The sequence below is a fragment of the Camelus bactrianus genome, chromosome 4, assembly GCF_048773025.1.
Source record: "Camelus bactrianus isolate YW-2024 breed Bactrian camel chromosome 4, ASM4877302v1, whole genome shotgun sequence".
Lineage (NCBI taxonomy): Eukaryota > Metazoa > Chordata > Mammalia > Artiodactyla > Camelidae > Camelus > Camelus bactrianus.
The window spans coordinates 71,631,474-71,651,431 of NC_133542.1; the positions used below are offsets into that span (position 1 = coordinate 71,631,474).

The window sequence follows — 19,958 nt, forward strand, 5'->3', positions numbered from 1 at the left end:
CCTTAAAATTTCTAGAATGAGACTGACCTGGGCTAGAGTCCCTGTGTGGCCACTTGCCAGTAACGGAACCTTGAGGAGGTGACTGTCTTTCTGATCTCTTCCCTCATCTGTGAGGACCACACGAGGACACGTGTGAATGTGCTTGGTCAGTGCTGACCCACAGGAAGCACTGTCAGCTGTCCGTTACGCAAGCTTAAACCATCATGCAAGTTTTCCAGTCCACTCCACTCTGCCTGAATTTACGAAAGTCTTTCTTAGGAGTAGAACATCTATCATGCCGCTTCAGTACAGGACCGGTACTCCTGAGCTGCACAGGCGCCGTGGGAGGCAGGGAGGGCTGGGAAGGACGCACTTGCTTGCTCTAAAGGGCTCCTCTGCCCTCGCGTTTCTGCGAGGCGCCCACAGCAGGACCCATTGCTCTCCCTGTACATCACCCCCTCCCCGCAAAGGAGGGATGGTGCAGATGTGACGTCTCCTCTTCCCTTTCCCACCTGTGAGGCCTGCGACCCAACCAGAGCCCAGGCAGCATGCACACGAAGGATGGTTTATTATTTGTCACCGGCCAGAGAGCAAGCAGACAGGCAGAGTAAAAAGATGAGTTAAAAAGTGAGTGTGTGAAGAGGCGCAGGCTGCAGCCACCGTACTTGGCTTGAGCTGTAGGGGCGGGAAGGGAAGGGTAGCACCGGGGAGATGCTGCTCCGTAGCCTGGCCCTGCCTCTCTGGCCAGGCTGCCCTCCGCTCCAGCTCCTCCAGAGGGGCCAGCACCCAGTCCCCGGGCCTGCCACAGACCTGCCTGCCTTTTCCCCTTCGCTGCTTTTGGCAACTAAAAGGCAGGTGCTCTCTTGCCAAGGGTGCACCCCAGGGCTTCCTCAGGCCATCTGCACTGACCCCCACAGGCGAAGGCGCTGAGTGCAGCTGCTGCAGCCAGCCCCCCTCCCTCCTTAGGAGGAGCCGGGAGGGCGGGGGCGCTCAGGGATGCAGGCAGGGTTGGGGGCTCCAGAACCAGGTCAAAAGCAGGGCTTGGGGAGGGGCCGGGATCATTCAGCCTCTGGGGCCCCTCACAGCAGGACGGGATGGGATTTGTCTCCCCACCCTGAGCAGCTGGGTCACCAACAGACAAGACTAGTGGCAGGGCAGCACCCGTCCTCTCCTGCCCAGGCCGGAACGGGCAGGGCCTGGGAGAGGGCCTGCTTAGCTGAGCAGTTCCAAGTAGGTGACAGGGACCTTGCCCTTCTTGTTGCCTCTCTCGCCAATGAGCCAGTCAGGGTCCATGCCAGGCAGGCTGTAGACGGTGATGAGCTGAAGAGGAGAGCAGGAGGGTCACGCCCTGGGCGGGCAGAACTGGCCCGTGGGCTAAGGGGACAGACGTTTCATCCTCTCTATCTGCTGGGGCACCTGCCCCTCCAGAGGCGGGCGCTCACCTCCACAGCTGCTCCACACTAACATTACAGAGGCCGCTTCCTCACAGCTGGAGCCGCTGCCGCCCACCCCGCTGGTCCCAGCTCTACCCACAGGGCCCCTCAGAGACTTGAAGCCGGCGCTGTAGGGTCTGCAGGCCCAGCGTTCCCAGTTCCGGTTCCCTGGTGCTCCTCAGCCAGCCCTTTCCCGCCATCCTGGTGGCACCCAGGCCCACCTCATCAGCCAGCAGGGCCAGCTCACTGCTGTCAGCTGCTTCATAGTCGTAGAGCACGCGGGCCTTCCGGGTCCCACTGGCAGGAGGGGCCACCTCCTCCAGGCGGAGGGCGGCCTCCCCTGGAGGGGCCAGGCCGGCCACGGAGGGCCCCACAGGCATAGTGGCTGCAGTGGTGGTGGGCGAGGTGCTGCTGAGGGGCGGGGAGGTGGGTTCTGTGGTGCCCACGAAGGTGCCTGGAAATCTGCAGAGAATGGGGGGGGGGCGCATCTCAGTAGCCGGGAGCCACATCCCCAGGGGAGGCTCCCGTGGTGGTCAACTGGGCCCACAGCTGCGGAAGCAACGAGACCCCGCTACTTACATGGCTCCCTGGGAGCTGGCAGCATGAAAGAAAGAGGGAAGCAAGCGGAAAAGTGAGACTCTCCCGCCATCCCTGCCTCCCTCCCGACCCCACATATTCTCAACAAACTGCCTAGAGGTCCCCAACGCCAGCCACCTCACTGTCATCCTGACCAGGTGCCAGGCCTAGAGAGGGGTGTGATGCCCCACCACCGATGGCAGCCCTCCACCCCGCCCTGTGTGTCACAGGGCTTTCTGAGCTCAGGGGAAGTTGGGGTCAGGGGCCAGGGGACCCCAGTGGGCACCTGCCCAGCTGCTTCTGCAGGTCCAGCATGTGGCGGTAGCACTGGGCATAGTAAGTTGTCTGAGACTCAACGAACTCATGGAGGCAGCGAAGGTGATTCACCTGCAGATAGAGGCCCACAGCTGATGGGAGGCAAGGGGATAAAACCTGTTCCCCACCCTGTCCTCTGCCAGCCCCTGGCCCAGCATTCCAGCATCTTCTGCCCAAGCCGCTTGCTCCCTGGCGTTGGAGGGAGGTACCCACCCTTTGGGACTTGCTCTTACGGACCACGGGCTCAAGCGCTGTCCTTTCCCACGTGCCTCTGAGATCCAGGCCCCTCGCCGCCTCAGTATGGACTAGTTTAGTGGGGATGTGCTGGGTAGCAAAGGGACAGGGGAGGACAGAAGGAGGAAGTGGGGGTGGGACTCACGTGAGTGCTACTGATCCCCTCCAGCAGGAGACGGGTCACCTCTGCCTGCCGGTCAAACTCTGTCTGGGCCACTCGGAGCTCCTGCTCGGCCTGGGAGGGGCAGAGTATGAGTGAGAGTGAGACTCGCCCCAGCTTCCCTCCCATCGGCCTTCTCCTGCGCCCCCAGGCCCGCCCGGGAGTGGCCTCCCCTCCCCTTGGCTGGCAGATGTCACTTCCCCCTGGGGGTGCAGACCCTGGTGCTCTGCTTGGCCTTTCATACTCATTCACTTGCCCATCTGACGTGACCACCCATCAGGGGAAAATCCAACCAACAGTCACCTCCGGAGGGCCCACTGTGTGCCACAGGGCAGAGGGGAAGTGACAACACCTACAGGGCAGGGCAGACCTGCTCTGACAGCAGCCAGTGGTGTGCTGGACTCGTGTCCCCCACCCCTTCCAAGCCTTTTCCCCAAGCCCTGACTCACCTTGTCCACCTCATCATTCCAGAGCTGCGGAGACCACAACAGGACGGGTCAGCGGGGGAGGGAGGGCGCACCGGTCAGCAGGGGAGGGGGGGGCAGCTGAACCCCAGAGCCCGTGCCCTGCCCCAGCTCCCTGAGACCCAACCGCTTCCTGCCCACACCCTTCCCAACTCCCTCCCCACAACCCAACCAGGAGCTGAGGCTGAGGCGAGGCCTGGTGTGAGGGGGCACTGGCGTCAGAGTCCATCCAGTCCAACATGCCGCATGCAGGGAGGGGGGACAGCCGGCTGGGAAGTCCTGCTTGGGCTTCTCCTACAGTGTAAGCCCCCAGGCTCTGACTGGTTCTCAAGGGAGACCGAGCGAGCGTCCCCCGCCCCACCCTGACACTTGGCTAAGGCTGGTGGGCTGGGAGGCAGGACCCTGTGACCCTGGGCCAGTCACTGAACCTTTCTGTCCTTCGGTAGAGAAAGGCAGCCTCGTGCCCGAGTCACACTGGGGTTCAATGGCAAAAGAAAAAAACAGGGCGGTCTCCACCCTCCAGGATATGTCTCCTTCCACTCGGCCCAGGAAGGGGGGCAGGAAGTGTCATCCAGAGTCTAAAGAAGAAAGACCCCCCTCCCCGCCCCACGGCTTAGGAGACCCGTTTCTCCTGCCCGCAGTGGGAAAGCTACCCTGAGATGTGACCTGAAATGCGGGAAGCAAAACAAGGCCAGCCCTGTGGACAGAGATGTCCCACCTCAGCGCCGTTTAGAAAATCACAACACGGGAAGCAACCTCCACGTGTACACACGTCAGAGCCCCAGCCACAGGGCCCTGCAGACTAGACTGCGGTTCACGCCCCCAAGGGACGAAGGACTCCATGAGTACACGCGGTGACATGCTGATGACAGATGGAGAGCCAGAGGGTCTGTGCGGGAGGATGTCACCCATAGGGGGAAGGGAGGGACAGAGAGGCAGAAAAAGGCACAGCAGTGGTTGTGAAAGGCATGATGGGAGAGGTGTGATTTGCCTATTTCCCAAACTAAACAGTAAATACCACACATCTCAACAGAGCTGTAGGGAAAAAAAGATACCAAGACATTCAAAGTCTTCCTGATCCAGCCCCGCCCATCCCACGGCCCCCCGCCCTGCCCTCAAGGGCTCAGCCTGTGTCCAGCTCAGGACATATCCTGTTCTTAAACCTCTGGGCCTTGGCCCAAGCTGCTCCTTCCACCCGCAGCCCCCGCCCACCCTCCCTGCTCATTCTCGAGGCCTCCTAGCGCTCCCTGGACACCTAGCAGATGTGCTATGGAGGCAGCTGGATGGCCAGCACTGTCCAACCCCGTCGAGGGGTCTGTGAACTCGTGGAAGGCCAGGCTCAGCCCTCCTCCCGCACCAGTGGATGGTGAGTGGGGGTGGGGCAGTGCCTGCTTTAGCGGGGGTCGGGGCGGGCAGACTCTCAGGTCCCCTGGAGATGGGGCAGCTGCCATCCTAAGTCCCCCATGCTGTTGAGGGCAGTGGGCCAGTCTCACCTTCAGTGCTGTGCAGGGAGGAGCAAGGCCAAGGCCAGCGGCGTGGAGAGGGGGCATGTGGCACGGGTGGGCGGACAGCCCCGGGTCAGGGGGCGGAGTGGGGGGAGCTGCTCCCTCCCCTGGCCTCTCAGGACTTGCAGGACCTGGTGTGACCCGGAGCGCAGCGCCCCTGCCTTACCCTCTGGCTCCGGTTTGCTGTGCACCAGGCCCTGGGTGTGGGAGGGTGGGGGGAGGCCGGGTGGGGTGGGGGCGCTTACCGCGGAGGCGCTGGCCGAGAGAATGTAATTACGCGGTCTAGTCTCCTGAAAGTCAGGCACCGTCTGGCAGGGAAGAGTTCATGGGAGGAGGGGAGTCACACTGGGCCGGGCCAGGGACAGGAGGCCGCCCTAGAGTCTCCCACAGGGAGATGCCAGGAGCCTCCGGCCCAGGGACAGGAGGCTACAGACAAACACAATACGGACCCCCTTCTTCCCAGGCCAACCACCTGGAGAGGAGGCGGGCTTAGGGACTCAGAGAGTCGAGACAAAGACCAAGTGGGTGGACACGCTGGGGAGCCCAGGAGAGCAGATGCGACGAGGAGACAGCCTACGGCTGCTGTCATACCCCTGACCTCTGGCAAGCCACAGACCAGGTCTGGCCCCTGGCCCAGCAGTCATGGCCCCTCCTCCCTGGACCCCTGTCTCACTCAGATGCCCCAGTTAGACCCACAATCCTCCAAACAAAGCCACCCCCCTGGCTTTCTCCATCCAGAATCTCCGCACATCTCTTTCCTGCAGCAGGGACTGGGCCCCTCCCCCACAATGAGGATGGACAGATGGATGCATGGATGGACAGAGTGACAGGCTTTCAACATTTGCAAAAAGCTGACTCACAGGCTCCAATGCCTGGTGTCCCCTCCAACCAGAGGCTACACATGGTAGAGGCTCCGGTGGGGCGACCAGCTGCTTGCAAAACGCCCAAGGACGTCCCAGGGCCGGCCCGGCACCATGGGCCCAAGGCCACGATGGGCAAACCAGAAGCAGCACAGCACATGGCACAGGTATACTCACATCTCCCTCACACTGAGCCAAGTTACCCAAAGCAGAACAGAAAGGAACAAAAACAAAGAGTTAGTGAGTCCACAGCGCAGGCGGGAGCAGGCCCCCCAGCCACAGCGGGAGGGGACGCGCACACCCCGCCCTCTGGAAGGAGTCCTGACGTGTGTGTGTGTGTGTGTGTGTGTGTGTGTGTGTGTGCGCGCGCGCGCGCGCGCATGTTGTTTAGAGAGGTAGGAAGGAGGGAGTGAGCCGCTGGGCCTGAGTCCTCGGGGATGCTGTACCTGGGCTGCCAGGGCCCAGCTCAGGAGAGGGTGTCCTGCCTAAGCCAAAGGCTGGAGGTTGTCTGGGCCAAACAACTGGAGAAGAGGTTGTGCCACTCTGGTGACTAAGGAAAGGCCCCCCTGGCCTGGCTGATGGAGGAAGAGCTTGTCCTGGCCAAGTTACTCCAGAGAGGTTGTCCAGCCCTGAGTGGCAGGGAGACTGTCCTGTCCAGGTGACTCAGATAGCCATAGGTTATCCTACTCAACCCCAACAAGACTCCAGTGGCCGAGCCCCTGCCTCCAACCTGGACCCCACACAAATGGACAAGCTGAGATCTTGTCCACGGCTCTCACCAGAGGCAGGGCAGACCCAGGCTCCACAACCCCAGGTGGCCACACTATGAGAGGGGAACTCAAGGAGGGTTTGGGGCTGGAAGTCTCAGGGGCAGCTGGGCTGGGCCTGGCCTTCCTTGGTTGGGTCCCAGGCAGGCACAGGTGGCAGTTTCCCTGGTGTGCCCTGGGCCTGACCTGGGGGTTCCCTCCCCAAGTTATGAGGTGGCTTTTAGGCCCCTGTACCCCAAGCAGCCTGGTCACCCTGAGGCCCAGCTCTCCCAACCCTGGCCTAGTCCTGGTCAAACTGTTCCATGCTATGTCCCATCGGCCTGGCCAGGCTGAACAGGTCTTGGTGAGCTGAGAGTGAAGGAGGACCCAAGACAGCCCAGGCCCTATCCAATGTTGGGTTCCCTGGGTGGGGTTCCCCAGACATGCCCCTGGGCAGGCACGTGGTCTGGCTCTGGGACTCTCCACATCACCACAGGGGAGCCTGAGCATAGCGCGCCCTAGGACCAGTGCTGGAGCAGCAGGTGGGGAGTTAGTAGGGGAGCCATGCCCGGGCAGAGCCGGGAACAGAGCCGAGCACCCAGGGAGGGCAGGGCAGGGGCATGCAAGAAGCCAACTGGCTGTCTGTCTGGGGAGGCTGTGGGCTGCCCTGAGCCCAGGTCGGGGCACTGCAGGTCCACCCACCCCATCAACGTCTGACCTGGGACCCATTGCTCTGGGCCGCCAGGGTTCCATCAGGGGTGGGGGCAGAGAGGCTGACTGGAAGTGGTCAGCCCAGAGCAGTGCCCCCCAGCCAGGCCTCTCCAGGCAGGGATGGGGAGAGAGGTCATGCCAAACACCAAGTCCCTTCACCCCTTCCTCGGCTCCAACTGGGGCCAGGGGGGTGGGAAGTCACCAGGACACCTACCGTGGCTTTGGCTTCTGCAGCCTTGGCCTTCTTCAGCCGGGCTTTGCAGGCATCCAAGTCCAGACGCCGGTTTTGAAGGAGTCGCCTCTCCTTCTGTGGGGCAGGAACAGGGAACAGTTAGACCTGGGCAGCCCTGGGAGACCCCTGGCCATGGCAGGACCGGCCCATAGGGCCATCTGGTCAAGACAGAGAAACTGAGGCCCAGACAGGGGAGGTCACCCACTCCAGGCCACCGAGTCCACAAGAGCCATGTCTGGGGAGGCCCCAGGAGCAATGGGTTCCAACACGGGAGGACAGCCTGGGCTCAGCATCTCTGAGGAGAGGGCTGCCATGGTTACAAGGAAGCGAGTAGCCCTGGTCCCCGGTCCCCTCACCGAAATCGTCTTCCAGTCCCCTTCCAGGAAGTTGCGCAGGGGCGTGAGGAAGTTGATGGAAGCCATGTGGATAAAATCTCTCTCTGCGGCTCCCAGGCGCTTTTCTGCTTCTGCCACCTTAATCAGTGTCTTCCCTGAGAAAATACAGTGGAAGGGTGAGGAAAAGGGTCAGGCTCAGGCCTCTCTGACCCGCAGGAAGTAGGAGGGAGCCCAGAAAGAGATGCTCTGAGAGGCAAGAGCAGAATAGCCAGCCTGGAAAAACGTGGAAACTCTACAGAGCCATCGACTGGGGACTGACAGAGGGACATCCAAAAAATGGAACACTACATAGCCATTAGAAAGATGAGGGGTGGGACTTTCAGAATGATAAAGGAAGGAGCGCCACAAATCCTCTCCCTAAAAGCCATTAAAAACAAAAAAGGCAGTAATAAAACTGGACACAGTTGTCAAAAACAACCATTTCCAGACTCTGAAAATTGACCAAAGGCAAATAAAAAACTGAGAAGCATTTGTTCAAGGACTACTGGACCTGGGTAAGAACAATAGAGTCTGTGGCTTTTTAGTCTGGGGTGCTCCCATCTCCTCAAGCCCCACAGTGCTGTGCCCCCCACCTGAGTGGGGCAAGCCCTGAGGCCGCTGGAGGGGGCTGACTTGATTTGGGCTAAACCCAGAAAAATCCACAGGACACGTGACAAACAATAATGATCTCAACAGCAGATAGTCAGGAAAGGCCAACATCATAGCAAAGATGAAGCTGGAATACTGGTGAGAACAAGTAACCGACCTGCTAAAAATATAACAGGAGATCTGGGAAATGAGACCGTCATGGTGGGCCTTGATAAACTCCAGACATCTGCGGTGCTCTGGAAGGCTCTGTGAGTGTGTAGCACCCTCGGGAGAGACTGGAGAGAATCCCAGCTGTTAACTCACCCCTAGCTAGTGGGAGGCTTTGCACTCGCACAAAGTAAAAGCTGGGCAGACAAGTAAACTGCCTGAACTTTGAGTGTGTTTCCCAGTCCACTCACAAATTCATCAGTAAAGCCCTAATGGTGCAAGATGTTTAAGCACAACCACTAACATAGGCTGATCTGGAAGCAACCCCAAGAAAGCTAGGCTTAAAAATAAAAAGAATAATTTAAAAAGAAAAATAAGCAGACACATCAGTAGCTGCATACCGCAGATAACATCAACTCTAAACAATTAGCTCAGGCAAGTCATAAAACAAACAAACAGCAATAATAACTTAACCAAAATTATGAGACATGAAAACAAACAGGAAAGTGTAGTCAACACACAGGAGGAAAAGAGCAGTCAGTGGACACTGCCCCCAAGGAGGCCCAGATATTAGACATAGCAGACAAAGACTTATAAGCAGTCATTATAGATATGTGAAAAAAAAAATCCTAATAGGGGAGAGGGACAAATTAGGGGTATGGGATTAACAGATACAAAATACCATATATAAAATATAAGCAATAAGGATATACTATATAGTATAGGAAATTATACCCATTATCTTGCAATAACCTATAGTGGAATATAATCTACAAAAATACTGAATCACGATGCTGTACACCTGAAACTAACACATATCGTATATCAACTACACTTCAATTAAAAAAACATACCTGAGGGGAGGGTACAGCTCAAGTGGTAGAGCAAATACTTATCAAGCACAAGGTCCTGGGTTCAATCCCCACTACCTCCTCTAAAAATTAATAAATAAATAGACCCAATTACCTCCCTTCCCTCACCAAAAAAAAAAAAAAAAAAAAAAAGCCACACAACTAATAGAAACCATGTTTAAAGGCTTAAAGGAAAGTATGATGACAGCGAGTTGTCAAATAATGTCAATAAAGAGATTAAAATTATAAAAAAGAAATGAAAATTCTATAGTTGAAAAGTACAATAACTGATGTGAAAAAATCACTAGAAGGGCTCAAGAGCACATCTGAGCCAGCAGAAGGAAAAAGCAGCAACTTTGCAGTTGGTCAGCAAAGATTATCTAACCTAAAGAACAGAAGGAAAAATGAGTGAATAAAAATCAACAGAGCCTCAGAGACCTGTGGCACACCATCAAACAAACCAACATGAGTAATGGGAGTCCCAGGAGAAGAGAGAAAAGGGCAGAAAAAATATTTGAAGAAATAATAGCCAAAAATATCCTGAATTTGATTTTAAAAACATTAATCTACATATCCACGGAACTAAACAAATTCAAAATAGGATAAACAAAAAGGGATCCACAGCTAGGACATCTAAGTCAAACTGTTGAAAGACAAAGACACAAAGGGCTGGAAAGTATGAAAGGAAGTACAGGGAAGCCACAATAAGATTAACAAATGACTTCTTATCGGAAACAATGGAGGCCAGACAGTGAGAGGATATATTCAAAATGATGAAAGGAAAAAATTCTCATCTGGGAATTCTATACACAGCAAAACTGTCCTCCAGAAGTGAATACAAAATACATTCCCAGATAAACAAGGGCTGAAAGAATTCACTGCTGGCAGACCTGCCATAGAAGAAATACTTCAGGTTCAAGCAAAATAACACCAGATGGTAACTTGAATCCACATGAAGAAGTATCAGCACCCGTAAAAGTAATTATATAGGCAAATACAAAAGATAATATAAAACTTTTTCTCTTTTCTTAACTAATTTAAAAGATAATTACAAAAAACAACAATTATAAAACTGTATTGTTGAGATGTAGCCTGTATAACAATCATGGCCCAAAGGAAGAGGAAGGAAATGGGAGTTTTACTGGAGCAAAGTTTCTATATTTTATCAGAATTCAGTTAGTATTGCTGTGAAGTAGATTACATTAAGTTAAAATTGTAATTCATATTATAAAACCACTAAGAAAAAATTTTAAAGTAAAAAAAAGCAACAAAGAAATTAGAATGTTACACTAGAAAATATCTATTTAATACAAAAGAAGGCAGTAAAAGAGAGGCAGAAATGAGACATACGGATCACATAACAAAATGGCAATCCAACCACATTAATAATTACATTAAATGTAAATGGATTAAACATTTCAATAAAAAGGTAAAGATTGTCAGATTGGATCTTTAAAAAGATTCAAATATATGTTGTTTATAAGAGAGATACGTTAGATTTAAAGACAAATATGTTGAAAATAAAAGGGCAGAAAAAGATACACTATGCAAACAGTAATCATAAAAGGAGTGGCTGTACCACCATCAGATAAGTGGACTTTAAGACAAAAAAAGAGTTACTAGAGACAAAGAGCAGTATTTTACAATGATAGAGTCAATTCATGAGAAAGATATGCAATGATAAACATACAGGCCTAACAGCAGAGTGCCAAAATGACACAAACTCTGACAGACTGAAGACAAACAAACAATTCAACAGAAATAACAGGAGACTTCAATACTCTTAATAATGGATAGGAAAACAAGACAAAATCAGCAAGGATATAGAAAAATTGAACAACACCATCAACCAATTTGGCCTAAATGACAACATTACCCTACAGTATAATGTACAATCTTCTCAAGTGAACACAAAATATCCTCCAACAGAGACCACATACTAGGCCACAAACAAGTCTTCCAGTACATTTAAAAGGATTAAAATCATACAGAGTATGTTCTCTGATCACAGTGAAATTAAATGAGAAATCAACAGAAAGAAACTTGGAAAATCCATTAATAGCTGAAAACTGACCACCACTCTGCTGATGAAAATGTAAAATCACACAGCCACTTCAGAAAACAGTTTGGCAATTTCTTAAAACGTTAAACAGAAATGTATCATGTGACTCGGAATTCCACTCCTAGGTATATAACCAGGAGAAGTGAAGACCAACGTCCTCACAAAGGTTTATATGCAAATGTTCACAGGGAAACAACCAAAAAGTCTCTCAAATGGTAAATGGGTAAAGAAAATGTGGTCTAGCCACACAGTGGAACAATCTTCAACAATAAAAAGGAATGAAACCCTAAGACACACTATAACCTGGGTGAACCTCAAAGGCAAAGAAGCCAGATGCAAAAACCAATATATCGTATGATCCCATTTATACGAAATACTCAGGAAAATCAAGTTTATAGAGAAGACAAAAGCACATTAGTTGGCTGAAGGTGGGAGTGGGAACTGACTTTAAGCAGACACAGGGGACTTTCCCGCAAGTGACGGAAATGTTCTTTAAACTGGATTGGGGGATGTTTGTACAGTCCTGTAAATTTACTAAAAATCATTGAATTAGACATTTAAAACAGATGTACTTTATAGAGAGCCCAGAAATAAACCCACACACCTACAGTCAATCTGCAACTAACAAGGCAAGAATATACAACGGAGAAGACAGTCTCTTCAGCAAGAGGTGCTGGGAAAGCTGGACAGCCAAATGTGAATCAGTGAAGTCAGAACACGCCCTCACACCATACACAAAAATAAATTCAAAGTGGTTTAGACTTTAATACAACACATGACACCATAAAACTCCTAGAAGAGAACATAGGCAAAACATTCTCTGACATAAATCGTTGCAATGTTTTCTTAAGTCAGTCTCCCAAGGCAATAGAAATAAAAGTAAAAATAAACAAATGGGACCTAATCAAACTTACGAGCTTTTGCACAGCAAAAGAAACCAGAAACAAAACAAAAAGACAATCTATAGACTGGGAGAAAATATTTCCAAATGATGTGATCAACAAGGGATTCATTTCCAAAATACACAAACAGCTCATACAACTCAAAAACAAAAAACCAAACAACCCAATGAAAAAATGGCAGAAGACCTAAATAAATATTTCTCCGAAGAAGACTAATGGCCATTAGGCCAAAAGGCACATGAAAAATTGCTCAGTATGGGTAATTATCAGAGAAATGCAAATCAAAACTACAATGAGGTATCACCTCACACCCGTCAGAATGGCCATCGTTAAAAAGTCCACTAACAATAAATGCTAGAAAGGGTGGTGAGAAAAGGAAACCCTCCTACACTGCTGGTGGGGATGTAAAACAGTGCAGCCACTATAGAAAATGCTACGGAGGTTCCTTAAAGAACTAAAAATAGACTTACCATATGATTCAGCAATCCCACTGCTGGGTATGTATCTGGAGAAAACTCTACTCGAGAAGATACATGCACCCCAGTGTTCACAGCAGCATTATTTACAATAGGTAAGACATGGAAGCAGCCTAAATGCCCATTGACAGATGAATGGATAAAGATCTGGGGTGTGTGTGTGTGTGTGTGTGTGTACACACATACACAATAGAATACTACTCAGCCATAAAGAACAACAAAATAGTGCCATATGCAGCAACATGGATGGACCTAGAGAATACCATACTGAGTCAGGCAGACAGAGACAAATATATCACCTATATCTGGAATCTAAAAAATGATACAAATGAACTTATTTACAAAACAGAAGCAGACTCACAAACGTAGAAAACAAACTTACAGATACCAAAAGGAGAAAGGCAAGGGGAGGGATATATTAGGAGCTTGGGATTAGCAGATACAAACTATTATATATAAAATAAACAACAAGGTCCTGCTGTATAGCACAGGGAACTACAGTCACTATCTTGTAATAACTTATAATGAAAAAGAATCTGAGAAAGAATATGTATATCACTGAATCACTCTGCTGTACACCAGAAACTAACACAACATTGTAAATCAACTATACTTCAATAAAAAGGTACATTTTATAGCATATAAACTGCAACTCAATAAAAATAAAGAAAAAACAAAGATTGAGGTGGCTTTATAAATGTTACTGTGAACACATATCTATAATGCAATGCCAAGTTTAAAAACCAGGTTGTTGAATGATCCCATTAAAAAATTTGCACACAAACCAAAACTGGCCGAGGGAGGCTTCCAATTTTGTCTCCACTGATTGAGGTTTTTACAAGTAGAACGAATCTAGGTATCATTTAAGTAATCAAAAAAATAGAGAAAGGAAGAAGCAGGGATGGGGAAGATCAGCACCAGGGACCCTGGCCCCCGACCCCGGCTGCGGGGACCGGCTCACCGTAGGGTGTGGTGGGCCCCAGCTCACTGGCCGCCTCTGCCATGTACTGAGCCAGCAGCTCCCCGTTGGTGACCCTCGAGGGCACCTTCCTGTCCAGCTTCTCATACAGGAACTCCTCCACTCGGGCACCTGTGGGGAAACAGCAGCCAGAGCCACAGGGCTCTTCAGTACGAGCTCAAGGATGAAAGCCATGGTGACAGAAACAGACCCATACCAGGGCCTGCCCACAAGAGCACCCAGCCTGGTCACTTCCAGAATATTCTCTCGCTGACGCCCACTTCAGCCCTGTGAGACTGGCACTCGATGGTGTGGAACCCCTCACTCTAGAGAGGAGGAAGCCACTTCTCAGAGACATGAAGTGCCTGCCTGAGGTCACACAGTGGCAGGTGATGGGCCTGAAGGCAAGGCCCACAGGCTCCCCCACCCACCCCACCTGCTCCCTCATTATAATACAGATTTACAGAGGGTAACCCAGGAATGAACAATACCTGGTCAACCGGGCCCCAGAAAGCTCTCTGCACACACTCACCTACTCCCAGGCCACCTCTCTTCCCACAGAGTCTCCTGCAGGTGCTTCTGTTTGCTTTGTGCTCCTGTGACTCTGGGTGAGGCCTCCTGTGCCTCTGGGCCTCGCTGCCTAATCGCCAGTGACCTGGCTCCCATTTTTCCTGCCTCTTTTCCCAACTGTGTTTTAGTGTCCAGGCACTTCTGTGACTCCTCTGATCAAAACTCAGCGTTTCCATGGCCCCAGAGAGCACATCTGGGAGCCCAGCACCGAGCCTGCTGTTTTATTTAACTGGGAGCCCCCACAGCAGCCTCAAGCCCCGAGGGTCTAAGCCAAACCCCACCTGCTGCCAGCCGCACCTGCAGGCCCTTGGCAGCCTGGCCCCCCGCCAGCAGCCTCCCGCCCCTCTCTGCTCAGGACCAGCCCCTTGAGCACTCACTTGGGTTGGGCTGCAGCAGCACCTCTGTCTGCCTCAGGATTTTCTCCGTCCAGTTTTTGGTGCTGTCTGCCCGGGCCAGAAGGTTCTCAAAGTTGGCATCGAGCTCGGTCTTCTCGGCCTGGCCGAATTTCTCCTCTGTGAACTGTGAGGGGAGTGCCCAGGGGTGGAGGGCTCAGAAGAGGGGAAGGGAGGACCACCCCTGCCCTACTCATCAACCCCCCCCCCCTCCACTGGCTGGAACTCAGGCCCCAACGTCAAGATACTGGCTCTGTGACCTTGATCAAGTTACAACCCTGCCCTGGGCCTTGTTTGCTCCTCTGTGAAACGAGGTGGTTGGACCAGAGTTTGGGGCAGGATTCCTTTTGGAAAGCCAATGAATGCTACAGATTCCCTCTCCCCCAAAATGCACATTTGTACAAAATCAGGCATACAGCTTAGGGTGTAGAGAACCTCTGGGAGCCCATCACTAAGGGTCCTCCCAGCCTGACTCTGAAGGAAAGTACTTGATAACAAGTGCTCAGGGAACAAAAGGGGCACAAAGCAAGGTCTGGGGTCATCAGGAGGCTCCACAGGGAGCTGGGAGCCATGGGGAAGGGGGTACTAGGGGAGTGAGTGGGAGGAACCCATGTTCCAGAATCAGAGGGACCTGATTCAAGCCTCAGCTCTAATAGGCTGTGTGACCTTGGGCAAGTGGTTTTGCCTCTCTGAGCATCAGTTTCCTTAGCTGGAAAATGGGGATAAAAGTAATAGCATCTCCTTCATAGGCTGTGAGAATGAAATAAGAAAGATGAGGGTAAGACATGAAGAACAGGATCCGGCAGGGAGTCAGTGTTCAGTGTAAATGCTGATGCTGTTAAGAGCTGATGGGCAGAGACCTGGCTGGGAAGGAAGGGGAGTGTGTTGGGGAGAGGATGGCCATATGGCTGGCCTCTGGTTGCCGGGTGTGGTGGATGGAACACTGATAGCTCACCCAAGCCAACTGCTGGGCACCCCCAGGACCCAGAAAGCTCAGCAGCCCCGCCCCAAGGCCAGGAAGGGACCAAGATGTCCCAGGGGGCCCCCTTCAGAGCTGGCAGAAGCCAAGTGAGCCACCTAGGAACGACCAAAAACCGGTCCAGTCCCCTCTGATCTTCAAGGCCTTCTCCAGCCTGGGGAAGGTCACAGCCAAACAGCAAAAAGGTGAAGACCTCTGGGAGTAAGATCAGACCTGACGATGACAGACACTGCTGATGGCAACCGCGGCCCGACCCTGCGCTGGGTGCTTCACACCAACTCCCTCAACGGTCCTCCAAGGCCAGTCGGGTCAAGGCTCCTGTTTCATAGGAGAGGCCACTGAGGCTGAGCAAGGGGCAGACTGTGCTGGAATCATGGGGTGGAGGTCTGGAGGCCCTTCCCAAATGACCCGGCACTGATGAATCATCTGGAGGCTGAGGACAGCCTGGCTGCAGGGAGCGGGGAGGCACCGCCGATAGCCAGGCTGCCATCTCGGCCAGCCATCAATTATGCAACAGGGCTTGGGTTTCTCTCTGCAAGGCCGGGCAGCTGGGGGTAGTTGGGAGTGGGGGGACAGGGTTATAGCCGCTCTCGGTCTCCTCCCAGTCTCTGGACTCCCCCTCCCCCTCACATTCCCCAAACTGGGGCCTCCCAGAGCCAGGCCCTGAACAGGCCTCACCTCACCCAGCCCCTTCAGAGGGTGGCATTAGCCCCATTTTCCAGATGAGAAACCGAGGCTCAAAGAGACAAAGTCAGCTCTCTGGTCCTCAGTTCCCCTGAGGATGGGGATAACAGGACCTCAGACCTCACAGGTCTCACAGAACATCTGGGAGGTGCTCCGTTCCATGGTCAGCACATGGCCTGATAAATGTGAGGTGGTGTGATCATCCTCATCATGAATAAAAGGCCTCCCTCATGTCCCTCCTCAGCTCTCAGGAGCTCCTAGGGACCTCCTTACCCAGACGGTACCAGCCAATCTGATTAAGGTGATCATGTCACCCACCCTAAGTGTGCACCTCAGCATCTCCTCTTCTCACTCCCCGTGGTGCCACCTGGCCACCTGTCCCTTACACCACACACCCACCCACGTTCAAAGTCCTACCAGGCTTTCCCCACCTCTTGGGCATCCCTCCCACGTCTACTGCTGCCTGCCTGGCTCGGATGGTAACAATGCCATAGCCTCTCTGGCTTTTACTGTTACTTCTACCACTACTATTACTATTACTGCAGTTACTACTAACAGCATTAGTACTAGTGTTTCCACCACCCTCTCCCACCCAACTGGCATCTGACCCAAATAAACCTCAGGTGTTCCTGCCTGGGCACCCTTAAATGGGCTGTTTGCATCATCTGGACCAACTCTGCAAACCCCTCCCAAGTTTCAAGGCACAGTTCAGGGACTGGTAAGCCATCCTAGAATCACCCATGCAAAGGAGATCCTGCCTCCAGATTCTTATTCCAGGGCCATGGTCCAGTTCCTGACCGGATAGGGGTGAGGGCTGAGTGCTTACCAAGCGTGTCCTGGGACCTGGCAAGGTGGTACCTACTCAGAGGAGCTGCCCACGCATTAATAATACACTACTCCTATCCCTCCTGGCTGACTCATGCCCCGAGGCAGACTGGCCTCAGGAAGGTCCCCTGAGTGTGCTCTCCTGCCCAGGTCACATTTCAAGCCCCTCTCTTCTGGCTGCCACACTGCTCCATCTCTGCCAAGAGGATGGGCCCAGTGCTTCAGAGGCTGATGCCTGCAGAGTCCAAAGGCTGCTCCCTGCAAGATGGCAGCAGCAGGGGGTGGGCGTGCAGAGCCAGAGAAAGCCTCTATTTATAAAGCTCCCAGCTCCCTCCTCCACCCTGGAGGCTGGGGCCTGGGCGTTGGATCCCACTCTAGTATGGGGACCCAGTGGGCCTGCCCCCACCAGGCAAAGTGAGGCCACAGGGTCCAAGCCTCCCCACACCCCAGGTTCTGCAGGCACGGCCAGGTCAGGTGCTAGGGCCCCACAGTAGCAGGAAACTGGCAGATCAGGTTCTTCCTAGATGTAAGAGATAAACTGGTTGCCATATCAACACTGGGGAGGATTCCCCACCTTCCAGATGGTGTGGGGCTGCCCAAGGGGCTCTGGGTTCCTAGCATTCTCACTAGGGCTGGGGTCACCAGCAGGGCTTGGAACAGGGAGCAGCAAACCTTCTTGGGAGCATGAATCCTCAATGGGACACTGTGCTTTCTAGTAAACATGGGCTTCTAAGGGACTGTCTGGAGCTGGGCTCCTCCAGAGAACCAACCACAAGGGCAAGGACAAACAACAGGACCCATTCCCAGAGCACCGTGATGGGCCAAGCCTCAAGTGTGCAGCCATCCTTGGAGGCAGACTGGTGTGGCAACCGATTGACAGGAGGGGACATGGAGACTCCGAGAGAAGTGACTTGCCCAAGGTCACATGGTGCAAGGGTGCAATACTAACGACATTACACCAAGAGTGACTTGCCGTTAGCGACCATGTTCACGCAAAGTGCCTGGGACACTCACATTCATGCTGGAAGGGAGGGATTACTAATTCCATTTTTCAGATTGAAAAACTGAGGCCCAGAGAAGTGAAGTCCCCTTCCACAAAGTCACAAGAAGAGGCATCCACGGCCACAGCTGGCTCCAGTTTTCATCATTACATTAAGCTGCCTCAGTTTCTCTCCATGCCCCCAAATGGATAGGACTTGTTCCAATGCCCGCATCACTGCCTGGGCAGCTTCCCAAGGAGGGCACCTGGCCAGACCTCAGCCCTCTCCCCATCCCCCAGGCCTCCCATGGAGCAGAAAGGAAATAACCCCAGCCCTCCTGGCTTCCGGGCTGACTATCCAAGCGTGTAAAAGGGACTTGAGAGAATCAGTACCACCAGCCCATTGCACAGGTGCGGAGATTGAGGCTCAGAGAAGGGGTCGGGGAGGGTGCACGAGTACTTGGGCCTGGAACTCAGGCCTCCAAACGCCTGCTGGGAGTCAGAGTCACTGCTGAGCAAGGGCAGGGAGGCAGGAGCCGCCTGGTGCCGTCTCCCCTCCTCAGCGGAGCCCCCACTGGGAGCCTGGGCGGGCGCCAGAACAGCAGGATAACCTCAACGGCCGGTCGCAATGGTGGAGGCTGACACCTCCCTGACCAGGCAGCAGGGCAGAGTCCAGGCTCAGTGACCGGCCCTGGGCCGCCCTGAGGGTGCGGCCAGTGTGGCCGGCCGCCCCGGCTCTTTCCCTCTTCTGGGCAGCGCAGAAGGAGGGGCGGTGGCGGGGCTAGGGTGCCCAAGCAGCGGGGAAGGGGACGGCGGCCGCCAGGGCCTTCTGCTGCGGCGCCGAGCTATGTTACGGGGGTGCCCGCCGGCCGCGCTGGGCCCAGGGCGCACGGCCTCACCTGCACCGCCCGAGTGAAGAAGATGCCGGCGTCCGACGCTAGCTTCTTCATGTTGAAGTCCATGGCGCGCCGCACTGCCGGCCGCGCCCGGCCCGAGCGCCGCCCGGCAGCCCCCGGCCCGCCGCCGCCGGTCCGCACCGCGCCCACCTGCTGCCGGTGCGCCGGCCTTCAGCGAGCCCGCCCGCCTCAGCCTCTGCGGCCGCCACCGCCACCGCCGCCGCCGCGCCTGCCCGAGCGCGTAGGGCGGGGCGCCGGCCGCGGGGGAGGAGCCGCCGAGGGGACGGGGCGGGGCGGGGCGGGGCGGGGCGGGGCGGGGCGGGGCGGAGGCGGCACCGCTCGCAGCTGCTCGCTGCTGACCCCTGTACCCGCCGCCCACCTAGCCTCTCTGGCTTCCTAGTCCCTTGGTCCCTGACCCATCTGTGCCTCTTCTCCCTTTCTCCGTGCGCACCCTTGTCGCCTGCTGGGCCCTGTGTCTCCCTGTTTCTCGGCTTCTTTGCCCTGAGTCTCTCTGTGCCGCCCACTACCACCACCACCTAGACCTCTCTAGCCCCCGCCTCTTCTGCTCTGACCTTGGTAACACTAAGGACAACTGAGCCAGGGGACAGGCCGGCTGGGGGCTCAGCTTCCACCGCTGGGGAATGGCTGTTTGGCCCCTAGAAATCCGCTTGTTCCCCAAAGTTGAGGGAGGGTATGCGGAAGGGTTAAAGGGAGGGAAGGACTAGAGGAGAGGCTTCCGTTCTGCCCAGGTAGAGGAATAGGCTACCCTCCACGCAGGGACACGAAATGACCTCACAACCCCAGACAGGCAAAGGGAAGGCCTGCAGATACACTCTGACTCCATGGGGCTTGGAAGGGGCTTATTACCTTTCTCCACCCGTCCGTGCTCTCTATCTCTAGACTTCATCTCCTAACCCAGTCTGTTCCTGAACTGGTACACTTTCCTCTCTGGCTCTGTCCCCTGGGTTCCTGGCTTTGTTTATCTTCCTGCACTTACACCAGTTCCCCATCATCTACCCCAGCTTGTCTGTGCAGGGTG

General features: G+C 54.0%; 1 protein-coding gene across 4 annotated transcripts; it reads right to left on the reverse strand.

Moving 5' to 3' along the window:
- Positions 1–528: 528 nt before the first annotated feature.
- On the reverse strand, positions 529–19,146 carry SH3GLB2 (SH3 domain containing GRB2 like, endophilin B2). Of its 4 annotated transcripts, XM_074362367.1 has the most exons (13): positions 18,923–19,145; positions 15,749–15,853; positions 14,542–14,683; positions 13,598–13,726; positions 7,572–7,705; positions 7,198–7,290; positions 4,912–4,974; positions 3,590–3,739; positions 3,147–3,170; positions 2,683–2,772; positions 2,275–2,375; positions 1,634–1,874; positions 529–1,299 (listed from the first exon to the last, which is right to left on the reverse strand). In XM_074362367.1, exons 4-13 carry the CDS (start codon positions 13,638–13,640, stop codon positions 1,192–1,194), a joined length of 1,047 nt encoding a protein of 348 aa, XP_074218468.1. In that variant the 5' UTR covers positions 13,641–13,726; positions 14,542–14,683; positions 15,749–15,853; positions 18,923–19,145; the 3' UTR covers positions 529–1,191. The 4 variants fall into 4 exon arrangements, with proteins under 4 accessions (XP_074218468.1, XP_074218465.1, XP_074218466.1 ...); XM_074362364.1 differs by lacking the exon at positions 15,749–15,853 and having other exon boundaries at positions 18,923–19,146; XM_074362365.1 differs by lacking the exons at positions 3,590–3,739; positions 15,749–15,853 and having other exon boundaries at positions 18,923–19,143.
- Positions 19,147–19,958: the final 812 nt, after the last annotated feature.

Coding starts and splice junctions, on each gene's coding strand:
- SH3GLB2 (XM_074362364.1), bottom strand. CDS start 18,985: ATGGACTTCAACATGAAGAAGCTAGCGTCGGACGCCGGCATCTTCTTC. Junction 13,727..14,541: donor GCTGCTGCAGCCCAACCCAA/GTGAGTGCTCAA, acceptor GTTTCCCCACAG/GTGCCCGAGTGGAGGAGTTC. Junction 7,291..7,571: donor GGGACTGGAAGACGATTTCG/GTGAGGGGACCG, acceptor CCTGCCCCACAG/AAGGAGAGGCGACTCCTTCA.